This window comes from Siphateles boraxobius, unplaced genomic scaffold, assembly GCF_051911475.1.
Source record: "Siphateles boraxobius isolate OS27281-9 unplaced genomic scaffold, OSU_SipBor_1 12, whole genome shotgun sequence".
In the NCBI taxonomy this organism is placed as follows: Eukaryota; Metazoa; Chordata; class Actinopteri; order Cypriniformes; family Leuciscidae; genus Siphateles; species Siphateles boraxobius.
In genome coordinates, this window is record NW_027508722.1 from 10,777,294 (window position 1) to 10,802,485 (window position 25,192).

Below are 25,192 nucleotides of genomic sequence, written 5' to 3' on the forward strand. Positions count from 1 at the left end.
TGTACCTGAAACATAATAAGCCTATCACTGGCATCCTGGGGAGCCAATCCAACCACCATGGGACCATCCTAAAGATTTAACAAGCACAAAACCAGAGAAACGTATGCACATATTGTTAATTTAAGATAAATAACCACTTTGTTTTTCCTTTGCAACATCTCCGGTTATTTGACTGTAACTCTGTCCCCTGAAAAAGCGGGAACGAGATGCTACGCTTGATTCAGTGCTCTGGGAACAATTTTTGTTTTGACCAGTTGTGAAATACGTGTGCAACATGTCTGCCGTTAGCATTTTGCGACAACAAGGCACACCTAGAGAGTGGGACCCAAGGCGAGAAGCCGTGGTCTGAGACACATATAGAGGATAAGTAGCTTGTGGCAGGTAACCCTTATCTGCCTTCGGGGATTGGCCCTTGGCTGAAATGGTTTTGAGCCACAACTGAAATGGTATCATGTGCAAAAGGCCCTTTGGGATCACCGTGGACGCAGATGCCATGAGACCAAATATTTGCTGATACTGACGAAGAGTAGAATCTTGGCCTAGCCTGACTTTGCTCAAGTTATTCTGAATGTGCCTGCATCGTGATCGAATCCCATATGTCCCCTAAATATGTCGTTCTCTGGGTAGGAGAGAGAACACTATTGTTAACGTTGAGTCTCAACCCCAGAGAAACTAGATGAGCTAGTCGACATCTCGGTTTCGTAACGCCAGCTCTTGTGACTGTGTTAAAGGGTTAGTTCGCCCATTTAAGACATGAAGTTGTATGGAATCCTTACCAGCACTATAGTGCATACATACTGACCCACTCTGTAGTCACCTCCCTTGTCAGAGTTTTGGCCTGTGAAAGTTTTACAAGAAAGTACTCCCGGTTAGTTTCCGGGGCCTCAAAACTGTGCGTTTTTACGTGAAAAAATTATTTGCGTTTCAAAGCTTGATTAATTTAACAGACATAAAAACACGCCGGTCAAAATTCATACCTCAGTTTTAATCGCCATTATTTTCTTTCCATTTCTATCAATCCACGCCGCTGTCAACGTCAACAGTGCGCACTTTTTATATATAAATTAAAACTATGCAACCGTCTACTACAGCATCGCATCAGGGAGTGCATAATAGTCTCCCTGAGGTAAAATTTGATTCATTCATTGCCATAGGAGAGGAAGAATTTTGCAAACTCGTTAATTCATCTAAATCGACTACATGTATATTAGACCCTATACCGACTAAACTATTGAAAGAGATGCTTCCAGAAGTCATAGATCCTCTTCTTAACATCATTAATTCGTCTTTGTCTCTAGGATACGTACCAAAAACCTTTAAGCTGGCTATGATTAAACCACTTGTTAAAAAAACGCAACTTGATCCTACAGAATTAGTCAATTACAGGCCGATCTCAAATCTACCTTTTCTATCAAAGATATTAGAAAAAGCAGTATCCTCACAACTGTGTTCCTTTTTTGTGTTCCTGGATTTCCAGTCAGGATTTAGACCGCACCATAGCACTGAGACTGCTCTCATTAGAGTCACAAATGATTTGCTCTTATCATCCGATCGTGGTTGTATCTCTCTATTAGTGTTACTTGATCTTAGTGCTGCATTTGACACCATTGACCACAACATTCTCTTAAATAGACTAAAAAAATATGTTGGTATTAGTGGAATTGCATTAGCATGGCTTAAATCATATTTATCTGACCGCTATCAGTTTGTAGCAGTAAATGAAGAGATGTCTTATCGATCACAAGTTCAGTATGGCGTACCACAAGGCTCAGTTCTCGGACCGCTGCTTTTCACTCTGTACATGCTACCTTTAGGAGATATCATTAGGAAACATGGAATTAGCTTTCACTGTTATGCTGATGATACTCAGCTCTATATTTCTTCCAAACCTAACGAAATTCACAAAATTATCGGAATGCATAGTTGATATAAAAAATTGAATGACTAGTAATTTCCTACTACTAAATTCTGAAAAAACAGAGATTCTAATTATTGGACAAAAAACCTCCACACGTAATAACCTAGAATACTGTTTAACACTTGATGGCTGCTCTGTTAAGTCTTCGTCGTCAGTTAGGAACCTGGGTGTGCTCTTTGATACCAATCTTTCATTTGAAAGTCACGTGTCTAGTGTCTGTAAAACCGCATTTTTCCATCTTAAAAATATATCTAAATTACATCATATGCTCTCATTGACAAATGCGGAACAACTAGTTCATGCGTTCATGACATCAAGGCTAGATTATTGTAATGCTCTACTGGGTGGTTGCCCTGCACGCTTAATAAACAAACTACAGCTAGTTCAAAACGCAGCCGCTAGAGTTCTTACCAGAACCAGGAAGTACGACCATATTAGCCCGGTTCTGTCAACACTGCATTGGCTCCCTATTAAACATCGTATACATTTAAAAAAAATTGCTGATTACTTACAAAGCACTAAATGGTTTAGCTCCCCAGTACTTGAGCGAGCTCTTAACGCATTATAGTCCTTCACGTCTATTGCGATCTCAAAGTTCTGGCCAGTTGATAATACCTAGAATATCTAAATCGACTGCTGGCGGTAGATCCTTTTCCTATTTAGCACCAAAACTTTGGAACAATCTCCCTAACATTGTCCGGGAAGCAGACACAGTCTGTCAGTTCAAAGCTAGACTAAAAACAAATTTCTTTGACCTAGCATTCACATAACACTCTATAGACTTCTATAATTCAATATTAGGCTGCTTAGATTAGGTCAGCCGGAACTGGGAACACTTCCCTTAAATCCTGATGTACTCGTTACATCATAAGAAGAATGGCATCTACGCTAATTTTAGTGTCTTTGTTTATCCCGAGGTTTTCCAGCAGCCTGCCGGATCCAGGCCGTTTCCAGATCTGACGAAGGACTTTCGCTTGGACCCGATGACAATGCAGTGCTGAAGTGCCAACTAGCCTCTCCCTATGGAGGATCCCTATACCACTCTACAGATAAAGCATTGTGGATTTTTTTCGTTCGCGTACCTACCGTGATAGGTGATAAGATAAAGTAAAATTCTGCATCAAAATTTATAGACAAGATAAGTAGTTTGTTTAGGCATGGTTTGTAAGGAATTACAAACCTGCACACATATATTCAAACGCACATAACTATAGAATCAATTCTTAATGCGCATGTGAACGCCATCAGCGTCTATCACAGGTTCGCGTTTAAAGTCTGTTTAGAGAGAACGGTGTTTGATTGATTCACTTCCATCATTTAGACGGAAGTGAATCAATCAAAACTTACTTTAGCTGGAAAAAACATTTTTCAAGAACCACTATAAAACTAAACCAATCTCTGTTACCTTAAATTATATGTTTATCTCTGTAAAGCTGCTTTGAAACAATCTACATTGTTAAAAGCGCTATATAAATGAGGATGACCTGACTTGACTTAATTATAGCCTCTGATGAGCGTGCATTCCAATGACGTCACTGTCTGAGGCTGTAAAATTTCTAAGTCAATTTCATTGACGTGTTGCACACATATTTCACAGCTGGTCACAAAAATAGTGTTTGCCAGAGGGCCGAATCAAGCAAATCATCGAGAGTAGCTTTTGAAAGGGAACATCAGTTGCTTCAAAGAATCACTCATATTTTTGTGTGGCTCTGGCATTATATGTTACAGAATTCCCACATGAATATAAATGCAGGAAAACAATTGTGTTTGGGCTTGAAACCATAATTGCCTGAGGGATCATCTCAAAGCAAGAGAAGTGGATGGATAGATTTTACGTGCCCCTCTGGACTCACCCTATCATAGTCATGGTAGAAGTACTGGCAGTCTTCCACAAAGGTTTCAACGTTTTTGATGAGTTCTCCTCTGAAGTTTGGTTGGAGGAACACCAGCTCGTTTTGCACCTCTGTGCTACGGGAAAGCAGTTTCTCCCAGGTGTACCGAAGTGTGTCCACTTTCTCCGCTTCCTCTTTGGCAATCAATAATCCATATTTATGTAGCATGGCGTACGATTCCTACCGGCCAAAACCAGGGAAAGAGACATTGCGACATAGGATAGGATCAGGGGTGTGAAGGAACGAATTACAAATACTCACGTTACTGTAATTAAGTCGTTTTTTTCCGAAATTGTACTTTTTTGAGTAGTTTAAAAATTGTGTAATTTAACTTTTACTTGAGTACATTTTAAGTGATATATCGGTACTTTTTCTCCGCTATTTTCCTTCTGTTTGTGGTCGTTACTCGTTACATGCTTGTTTTAATTTTATTTTTATCCATCAACGTGATTGGATCGAGTAATCGGTCTCGTGACTGTCATCAAAACAAATTAATCATAGAAAAATTTAACCGCCCATTCCTGCTGTTACTCGTGAATGCTGTGGAAGTGCATTCTTCACGCATCAATTCAATCCAGATATCAGCGTCTTCCTCTAATATATACTGAGGTACATTTCACATTTCTGCTTAATATGATATTTATATAGGCTGGCCTGTCTACAGGGCCTAACATTTGGTCTGAGGTTGGGGGTTTTGCATGACGAGTTCATAATGTGGTGAATTCCCGCTCCCATTTACTTCACGATCACATTATAGAGAGACGCGCGTCCCGATCTGTGCACTGCCGCGTCTCGCGCTCGCCATGCCGCCAGATTCAGAATCAGTGCACTCTATGAACCATGGCATTAACTTGAACTGCATTTCTGTCAGTGTGTGACAACAGCTCGTTAATAAACAACGTTTTTTGATTGAGCCATTATAAAATCCGTCTTCATTTGGCAAGTGCACTTGCGCAAAACATTTTTCAAGTTCAACTTTTGTTTTTTTGTGTGTGGATGCTGCTGATAAAACACTTCGCCGAGACTACAAAGAGACATGCATTTGTGTGTGTGTGTGTGTGTGTGTGTATGTGTGTTTGTTTGTTTCTTTTGTAAAAGTTTCCTGGATATAACTTCCCTATTTAATGCACAATTTTACTTACAAATTATATTATCAGCATTACAATGTGAGTAAATGTAGCCGTGTAAAATGTAAGGGATGATGCCACCCTTCTAGAACAATGTGCATTTACGTTTAAATTGTAACATTTAATAGCATGGAATTAAAGTGTGTAATTAGTGTTAGCTCACTATCTTAGCCTTTTTCAGTGCATTAGGTGAGGTAATCTGATAATATTAGTGATTCTCATTTTTCAAGACACTAACATTGGTACCGTTTTGGAGAGAAATTGGGTATTTTTTAATCTCTCTATATAACCCATCTCATGGTGTGTGATGCTGAACTATCATATGAGTTTCTAAAGGTTTTTGAATTATTTGCACAGTTATGAATATTGATATTTTATGTGCAACAATAGCATGCTCAGGCTCAGTGGCTTTTCACCTAATTTTAAATGCCTTTTCCCCCCAAATAATATGATTTAAATGGTGATGAGTGTACTGATTTGATGCATTTTTAAAAAGATGGATGATAGATATTCTTCAATCTTTCTGACAAAGAACAAAATATAATGTGAATTACAGTATGTGCAATTTTTTTTAATTTATAAATTGTAGTGCACAGTGTTTATTATAAGGGGTAGAATCCGCAGCTCACTACTCACTACTCACTACTCATGAGTACTTTTTAATAAGCTACTTTTTTACTCTTACTCAAGTAGTATTTTCGACAAGTACTTTTTAATCTACTCACACTTTATTTTTTGGAATGTAATGATACTTTTACTTGAGTATGTTTTTTCAGTACTCTTTCCACCACTGGATAGGATAATACATAACTGTTTTATGTTCTGCTTCAGCAAAAATGCATATTAAAATTAATAAAAAATAAATAAAAATATATATATAATAATAATAATCTGTCATTATTTAACCCCTGATTTATTTATTTGTTTGTTTGTTTGTATGTATGCATGTATGTATGTATGAATGTATGTACTGTATGTGGAGCATGGTGGATTTCTTCACAGCTCCAAAAAGGAGAAGAGAAAAAAAACACACAAGTCTGTTCAACATACACGTTACACATACAGTAAATTCAAGGTCTTCTCTAATCAAGTTGTAGGGAATTATTATTAGGAGTTGTGCCAGCGGTGGTCACCATGAATTATAGTTACATGAAAAAGAGCTGCGTAAAGATTATTCAAAATTTCATCATGTGTTATTTTTCTGTTTATTTGTATGTACCTCAATTGGACCAACTTGAAAGTCTATGGAGATCTGGTGTTCTCTGATCTCTTTGAGCGTTGCCATGGCGATACGAATATCATCCAAGTCTTTAATCTGCCTGTTGAGTTTCTTGCTCGCCTCATCTATAAAAGTGAAGATCTGTTCCATCTCCATATGATACTTCCTGTTGCAATGCTGACCAAAATCCACCATCCAGCTCTTTGTCTCAGCAGTAAGGGCCAACTTCAGATCCACTGTAGGTAAATGCAGCAACACACAAGGAATAAAGGGGCCTTTTGTAGCTTGATAATGATAATAAAGTCTTTTTTTTCCCTCCAAAAGCTGTAAGTCTGCTAGCAAGCACTGCTACTTATGTATTATAAAGGCTTGAATAATAATAATTAATTAATTAATCTAAATTAAATAAAAAAGTTACATGAATATATAATAACCTACAAACAAGTGCAGCAATAATAAACATGTTCCCTGTATTGAAGCAATCAATAGCTGTGCCATTTTACAATTACATTCTGTAGATTCAGAGACTGTTTACCTGTATATAGTGCCAGAGCTCCTACTGAGATAAACTCAGGTTCTGCATTAATCTCTAGCTCCAGATCTCTGTAGTACAAGATCTGAGACTCAAATTCAGAAAGAAGAGGGTTCCCCTGAATGAATTTCTGGATGGTTTCCTCTCTATCTTTCTTCCAGATGTGGTGATAGAGGCTAAAGCGATCCAAAGCGTTGATTATTTCCTGTATAACAGTACATGACAAGTATCACGCATTACACATCAAACAATATCACATTGTCACATTATAAACACAACCGAATGAAGCAAACATATTCAGCGAGGTCTATATAGACTTGTTCTCATGGGACAATCATATTTCTGACTTGTAAATAAGTATGTTTTTATATGCCTTAAAAGAAAGTGGCAAATTCTAAATAAGCATCTGTAGCGTGCTGTAAATTGGCAAAGAAAATCATTTTAAATTATTCCTCAGTTTGTAAAAAATAAAAAATAAATAGTGTTTACAGTAATACACTTACAATGGAAGCATATGGGTCAAGGCATTGGAGAGGGTTTAGAAAGCAGATATGTGCAGCTAATTTTTTTGTAAAAGTGCTAATATTGATTCCCCACAACAAAAATATGCTGAAGTTCTGTTCTAGGTCGGAGGATGGCCTTCTGGTTATGCCTCAATTGACACACAATAATAACATTCTGCAGATTAAGTTTATTTTATTCAATCTAGAATTTTTCATTCAGTGGGATTCATTTTATTTGCCTAGTTTTCAAATAAATACATCGAATTTGAATAATTTTAGTCTGTGGGCAAATCTCTGGTAAATTGATTGATAATAGTCAGGGACATTGTCATGAAGTAGAAAAAACTAAACAAAACAAAAACATTAGAACAACAAAAATTCTGACCTTCTTGGAGGAGTTGATGGATGTACTAAGCACAGAGACCAGCTTGACAATATCTTTGTTCTCAGAGATGCTTTTGTGGTAGTTCTTGATTTGGAAGGGAATGGCCTGGTTTGCAGATGCTGATATATCTGAGGTACTGCCTTGAGGAGGGAAAAAATACACAAAGAAGAGTGATTAAATTTAATAAACAAGAGCAGAGTGGAGCTGTAAGAGAAGAATACCTCTGAAAAACAGTACTATAATGTTTTTGCCTCAAATCAGTTCTATGAAGGATCCTTTATCTCTAATCTATTTTAAGGGATGAAAGATTTACAGGCAGAGTCGCTTCATTACAGTAGGCACAGATGTTGTGTCACTGCTGTACTCAGTCAATTTTGTGTCATTTTCCCTATTCTGAGAGTGAGTGAGCGATAGAGAGAGAATAAAGAATGTGGATAAGATTACTGTGACACTACACCACTTCATAAAATCACATCCACTGTCTTTGCATTCATTATCTTTATCTCCCTTTCATTTATCAAATGATTGGAGATCAGCTTATCCATCCAGAGCTTTTATTTCCAGTCATTATAAAGACAATTTTTCAACTGACCAAGGACCTGTTAGTTCTTGATTTGCTCTGCTGAACTGTGTAATTAGAGAGTGTGAAGAAAAGTTGTACCGGCGAAGCTGCGATAGGTTGATTCACCGTCTTCTGATTCACTCTCTTCTTTGTTCTGTTTCAGAGCGGCCATGCGTCGCTCACTCATTTTCCTCTGTGACAACAAAAATACTCAAGTCTGACATTTTGAATGCATCACACACAAATAAGAAATGCATAGATTTAGAATTGCAACTTTTAAGTTCACACCAGTTCAAGAAAACTAAATGATTACAGAGTATGAGAGTAAAAGCAGAATAAAATACTAAGCAAGGTACATAATAGGCTACTTAAAGTCAACATAAAATTGTTTTTGAAACCCATTTTACTTTTATAATGTGATATTTTCAAGTGTCTACAAAAATGAATGCAAGGTTGAACTTTTTATCAAGGGTTGAAAAATAAGAGGCCTTGGTGACATCAGCTAAAAACGAAATGAGTTTCAGAGTTCTGCATTTTAATGAAACACTACAAGAGCAAGAGTAAAATTTATAAGTTACAACTCTACAAAGAAACAGATGAAATAAACAGTGCTTAATGTTTTTCAGGTAAGTCTAACAGTATTCAGGTACAGAAATTGAATAATCAAAATAACTGCATATTATTTACTGTATTATTTACTGTATAACTTAAATATAATTAATACAAATTTTAATTATTAATCAAAAAAATGTTTAAAGCTACATAAGTGACTGTAACTTTGTTTTGTTGTTGGATTAACATTAATGTCAGACAGCAGCAGGCATATTAGGCTGCCGTCACTTTAAGACCGAATGCACCAGATCCAATATAACGATACACATCCATTTTCTTTCTCAATTGTTTGTGTTCACTATCCATAAGCGTCTGTGTTGAGGATGCTTACCGAGACGGGCATTTTGACATCGTTTTGCATGTACATGTCCGTTTAAGCACAAAAATTTTGTCTGTGCTGCTCGTTGTGTGCGCACAGAAAACAGCGTACAATTTCTGAATTGAGTTCTCTTTTGTGTCTTCTTGCACATTGGGTTAAAATCGTCTCGGGCTACGACTGTAACCCTTGTTCCCTGAGAAGAGAACGAGACACTGCGTCGACTACAACACTTTGGGGAACGCCCTTAGCTGAATGCATCTGAAGTATGAATTAAACTCACTGGTCTGACTTCCGCCATGAAGAAGACCTCTGGACATTTATCTTGAGAGCTCTGACAGGGCAGAGCAAATTAAGTCTTTCTTCATCCGCCGTCACGTGAGGAGGAGGATGAAAGCCTGCAGAACTGTAGACCGTGCCACATTAGATGGCACATAGCCCGGTCTGGGATGAGGGATCTGCCAAGGCTGGCCTGTCAGAAGTGCTATGATGTTTGAAAATCATACCCGGGCCGACTAGTATGGGGCAACTATCTTTGAAGTAGGATTATCCCGTCTCGACGGTCCCTCTCCAGAACTCCCGGGAGCAGAAAAGCGTACAGGTGTAGCCTCGGCCACGTCTGTACGATGGCATCCAAACACAATGGGGCTGGATGAGTGAGAGAAAACCATATTGAACAATGGGACATCCCTTGAGACACCAAAAAATCCACTTCCACTGAGCCGAACCTCTGACATATCGACTTCACCACCTCAATGTGAAGTCTCCATTCCCTGGGCCACAGCCCCTACATCAACAGGATGCCTGCTCTCCGATTCTGGTCCCTGGGACGTGCATTGCTCTGAGAGATAACAGTTTCCCCAGGGACCACAGGAGAATCTGATGCACCAATCTGGATAGAGGGCGCAATCTCAGAACCCCCTGATGAATCAAGTAGGAGACCCTCGACACATTGTCTGCGTGGTGACCCCTGAGCTCTGGGAGGAAGCTCCTCAGAGCACTGCCATCCATGACCACGCCCCAGCCCGTGAGGGAGGCATCTGTCGAAGTGGTTTTCCAGTGACATGAAGCTCCCAACATGGGGTGGGAGCTGTCTTGAGTGCTGTCTTGTGACAGAAACCAAGCTTTTTTCCACATAAATAGGGAACATAGGCACCTGCACGTAACCCTGATCATGCGGAACGGGTTCCCCTAGGGGAAAACCCCTTGGTTTTCAACCACCACTGCAGCGCCCTCATGTGCAGCAGGCCAGGATGGCAACCGTGGCCAGGATGGACTCGATCCGTGCAGGAGACAGATGTGCCTGCATCGCCTGCAGGAACTTGGTTCTCTGGGCTGGTGCCAACACCCTTTTTTTCGTGTTGAGTCTCAACCCCAGGCTCTGGATGTGGGCAAGGACGACATCTTGATGCCTAACTGCCAGCTCTTGTGACTGGGCCATAATAAGCCAGTCGTTGATATAATTTAGCACCATGATACCCTGAAGCCTCAGCGGAGCTAAAGCTACATTCATGTATTTGGTAAATGTGCGAGGGGAGAGAGCTAGGCCGAACTGAAAACCCCAATATTGGAACACTTCACCCCCGAAAGCGAACCTCAGGAACTTCCTGTGAGATGGAAGGATGGATATGTGGAAGTATGTGTCCCTTAGATCTATCGTGACAAACCAATCCTCAGATTTGATCTGACTCACGATGATAGGAATAGTGAGCATCTTGAACCTGAATCTTCTCAGAGACCGATTAAAATGCCTTAGATCTAAAATTGGCGCAACCCTCCATCCTACTTAAGAAATATGAAGTAGCGGCTGTAGAACCCGGACTCCCTGTCCGGCGGAAGAACGCGCTCTATGGCCTCCTTTACCAACAGGGAGTTTACTTCTGTTCCAATACCTGACCCTGCACTGGGTCGACTGCAGTCCACACCATCCCATGTAATTTTGGTGGGTGGAATTGAACTGCAGCCTGTAATCCTTCTTTATTGTGCGCAGGACCCAAGGAGAAATATTTGGCAGGTCTTGCCATGCTTTGAAACATTCTACTAAGGGCACCAGCCTCCCGAGACAGATTTCGGGTATTATTCGAGATTCGTTCTCGATCCCCTGAAGCTGCTCCCCGGCAGGGTTTGGTCGAAACAATTCTCGATGTGTGGACGCGACTACTGCCTGGCCGCAAGCCTGTGGGACAGACAGAGCAGCGTCCGTTTGCTGGAAACTGATGTGTCCCGAAGCACACTTAATGGCGGGATACAGACATCGAATTCCTGAGGGGTCCGCGGAGGAGTGATTCACGCTCGTCCCTCCTCGGTGGGGGACAGCACTGCTATTTGAGTCTCGTTTTCGATACCCTGAAGCGGAGGACCGGCAGGGAAAAATCGAAAAAGATTTTCGATGTGCGGACGGAACACTGCATGGCTGCAAGCCTGTGGGGCAGACAGAGCAGCGTGCGTTCGCTGCTCATTATTTTAATTCTTCAGAATTAAATGCAGCCATAAACATAAGTGAAACACTGGATAATTGAAACCAGGTCTGAATGGGAGGCTGACTTAAAATATCTAACTTCTTAAAGTCAGATAATATTCCATCATTTTAATTTCTTAGAATTAAATGCAGCAATAATTACAGCGCACGGGTACGCCTCAAGATATTTCTCAATGAACAGCTGACAGCACCATCAGGAGCTGACTGTGAAAGCCTATCACCCAAACAGTATTATTTCACAGGTCACTTTTAATGCAGACCCGTAATCTACGGGCCGCCTCGGCAAACGCGAAATTCGAGTCGTTCACAATCGGCTTTCATCCCTCGAGAAGAAAGTCAATGGGCGCGAGGGATGAAACACTGTGTGCGTCAAGATATTTCTCAAAGAAGACAGCCAGCACCCTCAGGAGCTGACTGTGAATGCCTCACACCCACACAGAATCTTTATTGCAAAGTAGACCCATAATCTACGCGCTGCTTCGGCAAATGCAAGACCCGAGCCACTATAGATTCTGTATTGAAATGCAGACCTTTAATCTACGCACTGCTTCGGCAAACTAGATCCCAGCCACAGGATCTTTATTGCAGAGTAGACCCGTAATCTACGCACTGCCTCGGCAAATGCGAGATCCGAGCCACTAGATTCTATATTACAATGCAGACCTTTATTTAGGACAATTCTTATGGGACAAACAACACCAAATAGGACAGACAGTTTGACATAGAGCGCTTGCTGAAGAGCAAAAAGCTAACTCTGTTGTGGGCCGGCGTCCCTTTGCAGCTTCCGTGTATGCCATCACATGTTACGTCTTGACGCAGCACCAATCAGGATTGGATTAGTTTCATTCATACAGATACGTTACACTAAGGGCGTTCCCCAAAGTGTCATAGTCGACGCAGTTCGAGTTCCCTTGAAAGGGAACGCTAGAATGTTTAAACTGACAGGACCTAAAACACGTGCAAATTATGTACATTTTATGATGGTTAAACTTTGCAATTAATCCGAGAATCAAGTTGTTTCGAACCATGGGCCCTGATCTGTACGGGTCAACTATGATCCCTTTACTTGACATTGCACATGTGTGATGTGACTATTGCGAATGCGCGCATTGTAAAACCGATGCTAAAACGATATCATGCAGCCCGACTCGGTATGAATAAACACAGCCTATTTTTAGTGTATATTCCTTAAAAGTTAACTTAGTCAAAAGTTAATTTTCTTGTTTCCCTTTTTTTTGGAACAAAAAAAGTTTACTAAACTGCACAAAAAAAAGAAGATGGCTTGATGAATTATTCATTACAGCACATTGATTTCCTATGACAGGCACTGTGAAAATGATCGCATTCAGTAAGTGAGAGATGCATTAATGAATCAAAAATTTGTGTTTGTTTTTTGTATGGAAGAAAATTAATGACAAATAAAATAAAATAAAACCTTGGAAATTCTCTCTTTGCTCCACTGTCCAACTCCTTTACTGACGCTGACCACACAGTCCACAGCTCTGTTCAAGGCTTGCTGAACCTCATCTAACCCTGGAACCATGATGATGTTGGGGATGGTTAAACACACTCCAGCCTTAAAGATGGGCTGTGACCCACTTCCCTTCTGCCGACTGGGGGAATCTGCTTCTGCTGCATGGGAAGTGAAATTTATTTACAATGAGCTGGCCAACCAAATGATTATAGGAAGCTGCGTGCTTGGAAAAAAGAATAAATGTGAGGTCACATGTTCAGTTGCTTGGCAAAATTTGTCTTTTCAATAAGAATCCATGAATTCTCCACACAGACTTCGCTCAATTTCAAGTTGGTAATTTGTTGCACTGACCAACAGAAAGAAGCTTAATTTAAAAGTGACTTCTGCATGAGCTGCACTACGCTAATAGACAATAGACCTTTTTTGCCTGTGAAATAAAATAAAAAACCTCTTCTGACGTAATGGAATAAACTAAAAATTAATTGACTAAATTATTATCAGAAAAACAACCAACCCAGAAATTGCATCAGGGATATCGCGTGGATACGTTTGCGTAGGGTCTCCAGTGTGTTACGGGTGAGGCGCAGTAATGCATCCACATTCCGATGGTTAAAATGAGAAAGCAGCTCCTTTGCCTCCTCCTCCATCACCTTCATCAGATCCCTCTTTTTCTTCTTTCTCACCAGTGGGGAAGAGGGGTCAACGCTAGGGGCCGTGGTGCTACGTGACAGGAGACGACCCTCGGATTTACATTCCTCCTCTCCTTTGAATAAATAGAACAGAACATGGTGTATTCAATATTACAAAGTAGTGATTTCAAACGTGCTGCCGTTCATCTCTGATGACATATAAGAGTGTGAATTATTGCGGTTTGGCAAGATTGTGAGTCCGTTTAGAGCGATTTCCTTGGGGTGAAAGCACCCAGTATTAAAGCATGTTATTTATTTAAGGATACAGGTTGACATGTTTTTAGATTCACCAGATCATACACTTAACATCTCTTTTCATATAAAACATGAAGAAGGATCACATATGATTTATGCAACTACTTAGGCTACTTCTATACATACGGGTCAGGAGGAGATTTCAGGCCTCACGGAGGTGAGACACTGGTAAAGGTAAAAAAAAATTAGTGGCTGAACAGGGCAAGTCAAGTCACCTTTATTCAAATAGCGCTTTTTACAATATAGACTGTTTCAAAGCAGCTTTACAGAGATAACAGGAAAATGTTGGAACAAAGTTTGTTTCCAGAAGAAAATAGCGTCACAGTCCACCACAGTCCAGTATGTTCAGTGATGTTTCATTTTTGTTGTAAAAAAGTTATTAATTTAGTTCATTTGTATATATAGCCGCTCTGGAGAAAACCGTGATGTTGAATAATAAAATAAATGAAATGTCCCCAAATAAGCAAGCCAAAAGTCAATGGAGACAAAAGGCGAAAAAGGCGATAGTGTGACAATGAATGTGACAAGACTGTAGTACCAAGTACTAGTGCTGATCAGTATGGGTGTGATGCAGAGAAGAGTCGAACAGAATCACTAAAGGCAGCAGAGGATGAGTTGTCAGATGAGTCCGCTTCTCTGCAGGATATTGAATCCGGCTCGCAGTATGGGTTTGAAGAGAACTCTCAATATCCTCAGATGGATCTCTCTTTGTATACTTTAGAGGAAATTTATCAGTTTCTTGACAATATTTTTGGAAAGCAGGTTAATGTTAAGGACTTTTTGTCTGATGTAGAGAAGTTTGTAAAGTCATTTACATTTCTTCAGAAGACTGTGGGGGTTGATCTCGAGTAAAATTAAGCGTTTCCGTCTAAATAAGCATTTAACTGCAGTTAGAGAAAAAATTTATTAGTTTTGTAATTGACCTTCCATACATCCATGCAGTGATATAACAAATGTGAGCGCAGGGGTGCAATCTTATTCTCTACAGATATAAGAGTTAATGTTTTAAAAACAGAGGAACATGTAAATGGTAGACTTGTTGTAGTGAAGGCTGATATTGAAGGAGTTCTTTTTTATTTTGTAAATGTATATGCATCTAATGTGGGGCATGAACGAGTTATCTTTTTTACTTTGTCTTGTTTTATTGTTATTGGGTTATCTCAAAGTTCAAGTATCACTGTAAGTGCTTATGCTGATGTGACGGTGTTTGTCAATCATGAAAAATACACTTTTTAGGGCACTGGTTAATGCACTTAATGTGTACAGTATGAATAAGCTTCATCAGCTAAAGTTAACTGAGAAAAAAGTGAGGCTTTTTGGGCATGTCAGGCTTCTTTTAAAAATCTTCCTCAGTTGCCAGGATATCTTACATGGAAAAAAGAGTAGTTGAAAATTTTAGGTATTTATTGTCTGGGTTGAGACGACAAGACGACAAAATCGGATCTATTACTGCTTGTTTTTGGTTATTAGTGGAGCCACTGCTTTTGAACTCCTTTTTACCTTCAAGACTGTTGAAAATGAGCACAGCTGTTAGCAGCTGGGTGTAATAAGCTGGGACATATTCTGAGAAGTAACGTGAAAGACCTGAACCAAAAAAGTGATGTGAAATAGATTTTTACAACAGTGAATTGCAGAAATATTCAAGGACTTGAGAGCAGATTATCAAGTATTTTGAAAAAACCCAGCTTTTGTAAATTAATGTTTAGAGGGGCATGGTTATATCTTTCCCTCAATCATTGTAAGCAGGGCTGTGGAAGACTGGGAGGAAGATGAAAGCTTTTTATTGTCTCTTAGTACCCAAGTTCTGAAAAGTTTTAAATCTGCTGGAAAGAAATCTCTATACTTGTATATGTTACAGTTTCCAACATGCAAGTTTCTTCAACAAGATGGAGACAATTTTTGGATTCCACTCTTCTCCTAAAGGCTGCTGGCGTACCCTGTACAAATGTCCGATTGACAAGCGGACAGGTGACCTCTAGAGGAGGATTGTACAGAACATGGGGCTATAGCTACAGACAGACATGTGATACACCTCAATCCTAGTGTTGGGGTGGGTAGTTCCTTTTGTTCTGAGATCAATTAAATTTAAAAAATAATTTTTCAGTGTTCATGATTGGGTAATATTTTGGATATATTAAGTTTTGTTTTTTGTCTCTGGGTGATAAATTTACTTTTCAGTTGGAATCTCTGCCAAAGTCTATAGAATTATGGGGAATATATAAAATATTATGCACACTGCATGAAAATGCATTGGTTTTGATGTTTTAATCATCCCCATATATATATATATATATATATATACACTAATTGGCTTCATCACTCCTATCCACCAATAAGCTGGTGTGTGGTGGGCGTTGTGGCGCACTATGGCTGCCATCGCATCATCCAGGTGGATGCTGCACATTGGTGGTGGTTGAGGAGATTCCCCCTTCTATGTAAATCGCTTTGAGTGCCGAGAAAAGTGCTATATAAATGTAATGAATTTTCATACCAATACACAGCTAATCGATCGGAGCATCCCCACATACCTTAATTCCTCAGATTGAGTATTTTTTGTTAAATTGATTGAAATTGACATTGAATTTAATATATTGATAACATTCTGTTTTTTTTTTTTATATGGTCAGGGGGGAAAAACTTGCAATTTTTAGAGCATATACCGCATGGATGATCAACAGCATGTCTTACCATCACTGTCCATCGGTTCCACTTTACTCTCTGTCCTACTTTCATCACGGTTTCTCTCTTCTTCCTCTTTATGCTCAAACTCCAGTAACATATTAATCAGCTCATTGGCTGCCTCCTCCACCAATGAACTTTTGGTATGCAGCATTTGGGCTCCTTTGATGCAAAGCTCCTAAAATGAGAAATAAATTGAAGGAGCATGATCAAATTGATTATTTCTTCAGGCAGAAAATGTCTCAGGTTACACATGTAACCATTGTTCCCTGAGAGAGGAAAAAGACGCCATGTCAGATGACGCAATGGGGATGGATCCCGCAGGACCCAGTGTCTGAGGCATGTGTACCAACTAGCCAATCATGGTGGACATAGTGATGATGTCGCAGGGTGCTCCCCAGCATATAAAAGGGAACCTGAAAACACATGATCAGCTTCAAATGTCTGTAGGAAGCACGGATACGCGATGCGGCTGTGCCAGTGCCTCTCTAAATCTGTTCACTACCGTGTCTAAGGCAGCACCAAACAGTCCAGAGGGCTACACAAATTAAGCAACAGATGCCTCTCCGGTGTCACCAGAGCAGCCATAAATCGTCCAAGGGGACAATCGTCCGCCATGATTGGCTAGTTGGTACACGTGAATCAGACACCGGGTCCTGCGGGACGCATCTCCATTTTTTGGAACATTGCTGGTCTAGTCACAAAATAAATTAGGTTTAACAAAGATGTAATAGCAAATAGTAGCAGTAGCAAGATTCATGAGCAGGTTTCCCTAAAAATTAGCTTTGCATTCTAACTACATAAAGAAGTTGTACACTTATGATAACAGCCCTGATGTTACTAAAGGAGCATTGACAGTGAATAAAGACATCATATTGAAATTGGTATTAAGATCCCAACACACTCTCATGGAAATTTGCAGCTATATTTTTATGAATTAATATCTAATTAGTATGAATTTGTACAATCTCTTACAATCTGATTACACCCCAGTGACAGTTATATTTAGTGGTGGACCATATGAATCACATCATACTTCATACAAAATTCATTCAAAATGACCATATCAAATAATTGTTACGTTTTCTGATGAGATCAGTTTGTGAGACCTCTTTATTTTCACTGATCTGCTTATTTACATCAGAAAGTGGAAATTGTTTAGCCTCCCTATCCTTTGAAAATAACCGCACGTTTCTATGAATACATTTGTTTTATGTATATGTATGTGTGTGTACCTTGGTGGTCTGCACAAACTCCTCGCAGGTGCAAGGATCATCCTCAGGCAGAACACACAGCATAGCTGTGCTCATTTCCTGCAGAACAGCATCGATTCTAAACTCAACCAGGTCATTTACTCTGTGCAGCAGAAGTTCAAGGTTGTCTGTGAACCAGAAGAAAGAACCCATTCATTTCAGATATACAGGCCACAATTACAAGCAAGCATTTTATGTACCCTTCAAGGACGAAAGTATGTGGACATCCCTTTGTTCACACTGATGCTTGTGTCTAAATGGGAGAAAACCCTGGCAGACATGTTCCCACATAAAATAGAAAGCCTTCCAAGAAGAGTAGAGGCTGTTATAGTGGCACTTGGAGGGCCAGCTTCCAATTAATGCAGGTAGCCTTGAAATGAAAAGTTCCAAAAAAGTATATATGGGGGTGTTTGGGTATACACATACTTGTGACCATTTACTGTAGTGAATGTTACTGATGTGGGGATGAAAATCAGCTAACTAACTCTGTAAAGTGGTTACAGGCTCTACACTCACCGAGGGCAGCAGTGATTCGATTAAGGTATTTCTCTATGTTTAGGGAGGTCCAATTGAGCGAGGTCAGACCGGGCAGGATGGCCTCATCTACTTTAGCGACGTGTGGCATGAGCAATTGTTCAAAGGCTGGCTGGATCTTAGACCTCACCCTGGAGTTCTCTGTCATCATCAACTGAGGAAGGGAACATACAAGGCAAAAGCACACAAAAAATAAAATGACCTTGTTAGTAAAGCTATGCATGTCAGAGCACAGTACCATATCACTGACCTGATGGGTTTACTTGAATGGTTTGGGGAAAAAAACTTTTGGATGAAAGAAATGTAATTGCTAGCACAAAATATGAACGGTGATATAAGCAGTATTACATAAACATTATATAAACAACATCATTAAACATATTAACATTGATCAATGAAAATATATAAAGTAAAAAAAAATGGTCAACAGAAGCTCAAATGTGCTTGCTTGACATGCGAGAGCCAATGAGGTTTGTCTTTGTGTGTCAATCAAGTAGGCTTTAGCATCAAGAAAATACAGTTGAGCTTCTTTTTACCATTTTGATGTTCTCTATGCAGGGTTATTATAGTTAACTAAAACTAAAACCATTAAAAATTTATGATTTTGAAGTGCATTTTCTGCTCCCCTTTTTCCAGTGTTTCCCTTTTCCAGTGGATTAGCTCCTGTTTGCCTTAGTTTCATTAGTTCACTTTTGAGGGAACATTGACGCCGCATCATGGAGTTGACGCAATGGGAATGCCTTTAGAGCATGCAAGTGTCACATGTAGTACACACCAAAATATAAATAACTCTTCCTGGCGGGGTTTCTGCCCCATCTCCGCTAAAAACAAATGTTCTTTAGTCTTGGTTGCCTTCTATCAGCGTGCTGTTTCAGGGGGACCAAGATTGTTCCCTCGCTCACTTTTAACAAAAGGGTAAAATTTGTTTACCTTGCAGACGAGTTAAGAGCATGGAAACTTCTGCCCAATATCTCTAAGTGGGTACTTCGAACAATAGAAAATGGTCACAGGATCAAGTTCAAGTATCGTCCTCTGCGTTTCAACGGTGTACTTATTACAGTGAAGCCAGTTTCTTGCGCTTCCTACAGAAGGGGCCATTCAGCATGTTTCTCTACCAGAAAGGCAGTAAGTTCAACATTGAGATGTTGTTCCCGGTCATATCGAGAACTTAGGTTTGAGACTAAATCTAAAGAAGAGCAATCTGTCACCATGCCAGGAAAAAAAGTTTCTCAGGCAGGTTTGGGGTTTGACCAAGATGCGGGCACAATTGTCCAAAGCTTGGGTGATTTATATTCACACCATGATAGGCAGTCTGAGGTTAGGCAAGGAACTTTCCGTCCATCAATCCCAGGTTCTGATGGTTCTTATGGCTGCAGCTGCCAACGTAATTCCGTTAGGCTTGCTGCAAATGAGACCCTTCCAGTGGTGGCTCAAAGCAGAGGGTTTCAACCCTTATTAAAACCCATTTATGGTAAGGGGCACACGCAGAGCTCTTTGTGGCCTTTCTATCTGGATGCCGGATCTTGGGTCCCTTTCTCGAAGCGTTTTACAGTTGCAATATCATTACGACTGACCTCTCTTATGTGTTGGGGAACGCTCACGGAAGGCTGTCCAGCTCAGGGTCTTTGGAAGTGCTGTGTTCTTCGCAATAAAACACTTCTCTAAGACCTGTGGGGCTATCATGTGTTGGTGAGGACGGACAACACATTAGTAGTCTCCTACATAAATCACAAGTGCAGGTTCCGTTCGCGCCCCCTGTTCAGGCTGGTACAGCAGATCATACTCTGGTAGGATGGCAAACTGCTCTCCCAGAGGGCAGTTTACATCCTGGGACACCTCAATTTGGGAGCAGATGTCCTGTCAAGGCAGGGGCTGAGGCGAAAGTGGACGTGTTTGCCTCCGAGGAGTCAACTAACTGTCCACTGTGGTTTTCTCTCCATCCTCCAGTTCCTCTGGGGCGGGATGTCATGGTACAGACGTGGACTTGGCTGTGTCTGTATGTCTTTCCACCGATTGCTCTTCTCCTGGGAGTCCTGGAAAGCGTCCGTCAGGAAGGGCTTTGCTTAATATTAGTATCACCGTTCTGGCCAGCCCGAGTATGGTTTCTGCAGACATTGTGTCTCTCCTGGAAGGCTCTCCAAGGTTCTGCTGCTTCAAAACAGACAATATCTCACTGGGTTTCAAATGCGGCTTCTCTTCTAGGAGTCTGGGCCCATTCTACCCGAAGTGTTAATGCTTTGAAGGTGCTAGCAGTAGGTGCGTCTTTGAGGGATGTTTGTGCTGCGGCAGGCTGGTCCTCTCCGCACACATTCATCAGGTTTAATAGTGTGGACTCAGCCCAAGGGTCTCCGGTCCTTTAGGGTGAGTCCTTCCTATAATGCAGTGCTTGTGCATGTGGCGAGCAGGACGAGGCCGAGGGACGTGAGAGAACGGCGTGAGGCCGGTGGCGTGAGTGTTAATGAATGACACCTGTGAAACGCACCGGTCTCGCATCTCTCACAGAGGAGCGGAAGCAGGCATTCTTTCAGGCATTCTTCCCTGCGTCACCTGACTTCATCCTAGGCCAATGTTTTGGTGTGTGAAAACACGTGACTCAGACACCGTTATGTGTGAAGGCGTTCCCATTGCGTCGACACCATGATCCGCCATCTCATTCACATTCTCAGGGAACCAGGTTATATACATAGCCCTGAGACGTAACCCTTGTTAGTCACCATAGTTACCCTCTCAGTCTAACCTGTTCCTTTTTAGCCTCTTGTTTGCATATACCCCTGTGTTTCAGCCTTGGTTTGTCAGTCATTGTCTTTACACCAGTTTGTAATGGTGTTGTGTCTCCTTAGAAGGGGGTGGAATGAAAGTCTCTCTTCTTGTATTATATGATGGATTGAAAATCATAGTTTTCTTTAAAACAGTTTATTGCCTTAAAACCAGTCTATTCTGGATTTAATGTTACAGGCAATGTCTGTATTTGGTATCTGAGAGGTGACTGAGGTCATTTTAAGAATGCAGTAATAGTGCATTTAGCTTGGTTTCCAGAGAATAAATAACAAATAAATAAAACAACCAGTTTACAATAAGTTACATTTTAACGAAAGAGAATTGTCAGTTTGAACTTTATTCTTATTCATTTTATTCAGTTGCCCTCATTATATCTGTATGAGGCATGTAAAGACAACTGTGTCTAAGGTCACAAAGGCCAATAACACACTACATTTATACACTAAGAAATGCATTCTTAGCCTCTGTAGTTCTTTTTAGGATTTATAGCACCACTGGTCACTATATGTTAAAATATGAATCATGCGTAGAAGCTTCTAACAGTGCTCTGTGTGGATGTAGTTGTAATGTTCTATCTGAGTGAAGTCCTGAAATAAACAGCCCTGTAGGCAAAAACGATATCGGCTATGTTTTATATAATTGTGCTTGCAAGGGTTGTTTATTATTATTATTAGAGGCACGTGACCATGCCAAAGGAATAGTCTCGGAGATAATTCAACAGCCGCTTAAATGAGAAGACTCCTTCCAGAAGTTATGACACAACTGTGACCCTTTCCAAAGTTTCTTAAGTATATAGAACAGTGTGTATATACTGTATATGATGTTTTTAAATAACCTAATTGGTATAAAGAACAGAATACCATATTCAGATGTTGCTTATGTTGTAATAACCTAGAATACCGTCTTACACTTGATGGCTGCTCTGTTAAGTCTTCGTCGTCAGTTAGGAACCTGGGTGTGCTCTTTGATACCAATCTTTCATTTGAAAGTCACGTGTCTAGTGTCTGTAAAACCGCATTTTTCCATCTTAAAAATATATCTAAATTACATCATATGCTCTCATTGACAAATGCGGAACAACTAGTTCATGCGTTCATGACATCAAGGCAAGATTATTGTAATGCTCTTCTGGGTGGTTGCCCTGCACGCTTAATAAACAAACTATAGCTAGTTCAAAACGCAGCCGCTAGAGTTCTTACCAGAACCAGGAAGTACGACCATATTAGCCCGGTTCTGTCAACACTGCATTGGCTCCCTATTAAACATTGTATAAATTTTTAAATATTGCAGATTACTTACAAAGCACTAAATGGTTTAGATCCCCAGTACATGAGCGAGCTCTTAACGCATTATAGTCCTTCAAGTCTATTGCGATCTCAAAACTCCGGCCAGTTGATAATACCTAGAATATCTAAATCGACTGCTGGCGGTAGATCCTTTTCCTATTTAGCACCAAAACTTTGGAACAATCTTCCTAACATTGTCCGGGAAGCAGACACAGTCTGTCAGTTCAACGCTAGACTAAAAACACATCTCTTTGACCTAGCATTCACATAACACTCTATAGACTTCTATAATTCAATATTAGGCTGCTTAGATTAGGTCAGCCGGAACTGGGAACACTTCCCTTAAATCCTGATGTACTCGTTACATCATAAGAAGAAAGGCATCTACGCTAATTTTAGTGTCTTTGTTTATCCCGAGGTTTTCCCGCAGCCTGCCGGATCCAGGCAGTTTCCAGATCTGACGAAGGACTTTCGCCTGGACCCGATGACAATGCAGTGCTGAAGTGCCAACTAGCCTCTCCCTATGGAGGACCCCTATACGACTCTACAGATAAAGCGTTGTGGAATTTTTCGGTTCGCGTACCTACCCAAAGTGATAAGATAAATAAAATTCTGCATCAAAATTTATAGACAAGTAGTTTGTTTAGGCATGGTTTGTAAGGAATTACAAACCTTTGACATATATTCAAACGCACATGACTATAGAATCAATTCTTAATGCGCATGTGAACACCATCAGCGTCTATCACAGGTTCACGTTTAAAGTCTGTTTAGAGAGAACGGTGTCGTTAGGAACGGTGTCGGTGTTTAGATGGAAGTGAATCAATCAAAACTAACTTTAGCTGAAAAAACATTTTTCAAGAACCATTTTTTCAAGAACCAAAACATTTTTTAAAACCAAACGAATCTCTGTTACCTTAAATTATATGTTTGTCTCTGTGAAGCTGCTTTGAAACAATCTACATTGTTAAAAGCGCTATATAAATGAGGATGACTTGACTTGACTTATCTGGGCAGCGTTTCCCAAAAGCATCGTTAGCCAACTAGGTTCGCAAGTTCCGTCGTTATCAGCATAGTTCAATGAGTCTGTGTTTCCTGAAACCATCTCTACCTGTGGTTAGAAGCATAGTTTCTAGTTGGCATGACATGTGGACTTAATATATCCTTATCTTGAGCAAAATAAGCAAGCTCACATTCAATACAATCTGTGTCTTTTATTTAGAATACATGTCATTTACGTCTTTTAGTTTGTCAAGCGATTTAAAACACCGTTTTTGAAGACTGCACATGTGTGAACATACTCTACTACGTAAGAACGAGCCTATGATTGAATCTGGAAATAATGCAAAATAACTGAGAAAAATGAGAAATAGTCCTCAGATGCCATGTCTGTAATTTATTTATTTAAAAACTAGCATTAATTCGATCTCAAACAGATTCATTAAGAGAAGTTATTACTCCACCACGTGCATGACGTCATAACCCAATGTGGTTGAACGGCCACTTTGCGACAGTGTGGTTTGGGGAAAAAGTTGTGACTAGCAAGTTGATATATTCAACGATGCATCGTACTACGGTAGTTAAGCGGCGAGTTACGTCATTGAACGGGAAACGCACCCCAGTACTGTTATCTGTACTGTTAACCTATCAGAACCTCTTGAAATGACATCAACTGATTATCCATATGACTATAATTACTAGTGTTTCTGTACCCTCTTACTCATTTTTTTTATTTATTTTTTATTTATATATAAGGAACTGTGTCTTCAGTAAACCCTTTGTCAACTGATTGAACTTCAACTTTAACTCCTGGTCTTCATTGAGCATATTGCGTCTCTTTATTTGGTATAACTGTAGTTCCCCTACATCCATTTCCTCTGTGGAGTATTCATGACTTCCATTTGGATTTATGTTTTCTAGTGTGGATTATTGCCTTCTGCTTTCCTGTTTGTTGTGATGGATTTGCCATGAGCCTTAGCAAAATCACAACAAAAAATAAGTCCCAAAAAACATATTCTATTCAAGTTACATCACAGGAGATAGCAAGTTAATCGTGCTTGAGCCTCTCTAACTAACAGACGACCAAAAACAGCACCACCTTTCCATGGTGCAATAAGTAACAAGACTCTCACTAGACAAGACATACACTGAATTTATAGGAGGTGGCCAGCACTGTGAAAAAAAAGGGGGATACAAAATCATACAAATTCTCACAACAGTAACAACACAAACCAATAAATTTAACTAAATTTAGAGCCATGGATACATTTTATTTAATGCAAAAAAAATTATCTTTAAAAAAGTAACATTGATCAGGACATCACATTTTAGCCAAAGATGATTTTTTAACTGTTTTTAAAGTTTTAACCTTAAGCCAAATAACTAAGGCCATGCACTGACTCAGTACAATGACAAATACAGATCTCTAACCAAATCAATATAGTGATGTCCTTTTATTTATTGATCACTGTAAAGATGGATGTATAAGAATTATGTGTGGTATAAATTCTGTCCATCACACTGTTTTGATTATTTAGTTTTTTGTGTTTGTGGAATAAAGACTAGTGATTAGTTCATCAGCTCTCCTTGTCCCTGTATAATGTAACACTAGTTGCCAGGGCAACATTTCTCATTTTCATTTAGTATAACTTGAAGTACTAAAATGACCAAAACTAAAAATTAATAAATAAAAATAGACA

General features: G+C 39.9%; 1 protein-coding gene across 3 annotated transcripts in view; it reads right to left on the reverse strand.

Moving 5' to 3' along the window:
• dnah5 (dynein, axonemal, heavy chain 5) overlaps positions 1–25,192 on the reverse strand; it is a 187,907-nt gene that overhangs the window by 132,189 nt on the left and 30,526 nt on the right. For 2 of the 3 annotated variants that reach the window (XM_077207318.1, XM_077207312.1), the window contains 11 exons: positions 18,412–18,583; positions 17,878–18,023; positions 16,652–16,820; positions 13,534–13,782; positions 12,981–13,177; positions 8,238–8,331; positions 7,577–7,716; positions 6,692–6,893; positions 6,157–6,392; positions 3,772–3,990; positions 6–68 (listed from right to left, as the gene is read on the reverse strand). In XM_077207318.1, coding sequence (XP_077063433.1) covers positions 6–68; positions 3,772–3,990; positions 6,157–6,392; positions 6,692–6,893; positions 7,577–7,716; positions 8,238–8,331; positions 12,981–13,177; positions 13,534–13,782; positions 16,652–16,820; positions 17,878–18,023; positions 18,412–18,583 — 1,887 coding nt within the window. The remainder of the gene's footprint in view (positions 1–5; positions 69–3,771; positions 3,991–6,156; positions 6,393–6,691; positions 6,894–7,576; positions 7,717–8,237; positions 8,332–12,980; positions 13,178–13,533; positions 13,783–16,651; positions 16,821–17,877; positions 18,024–18,411; positions 18,584–25,192) is intronic. The other variant, XM_077207325.1, reaches the window with a different exon arrangement.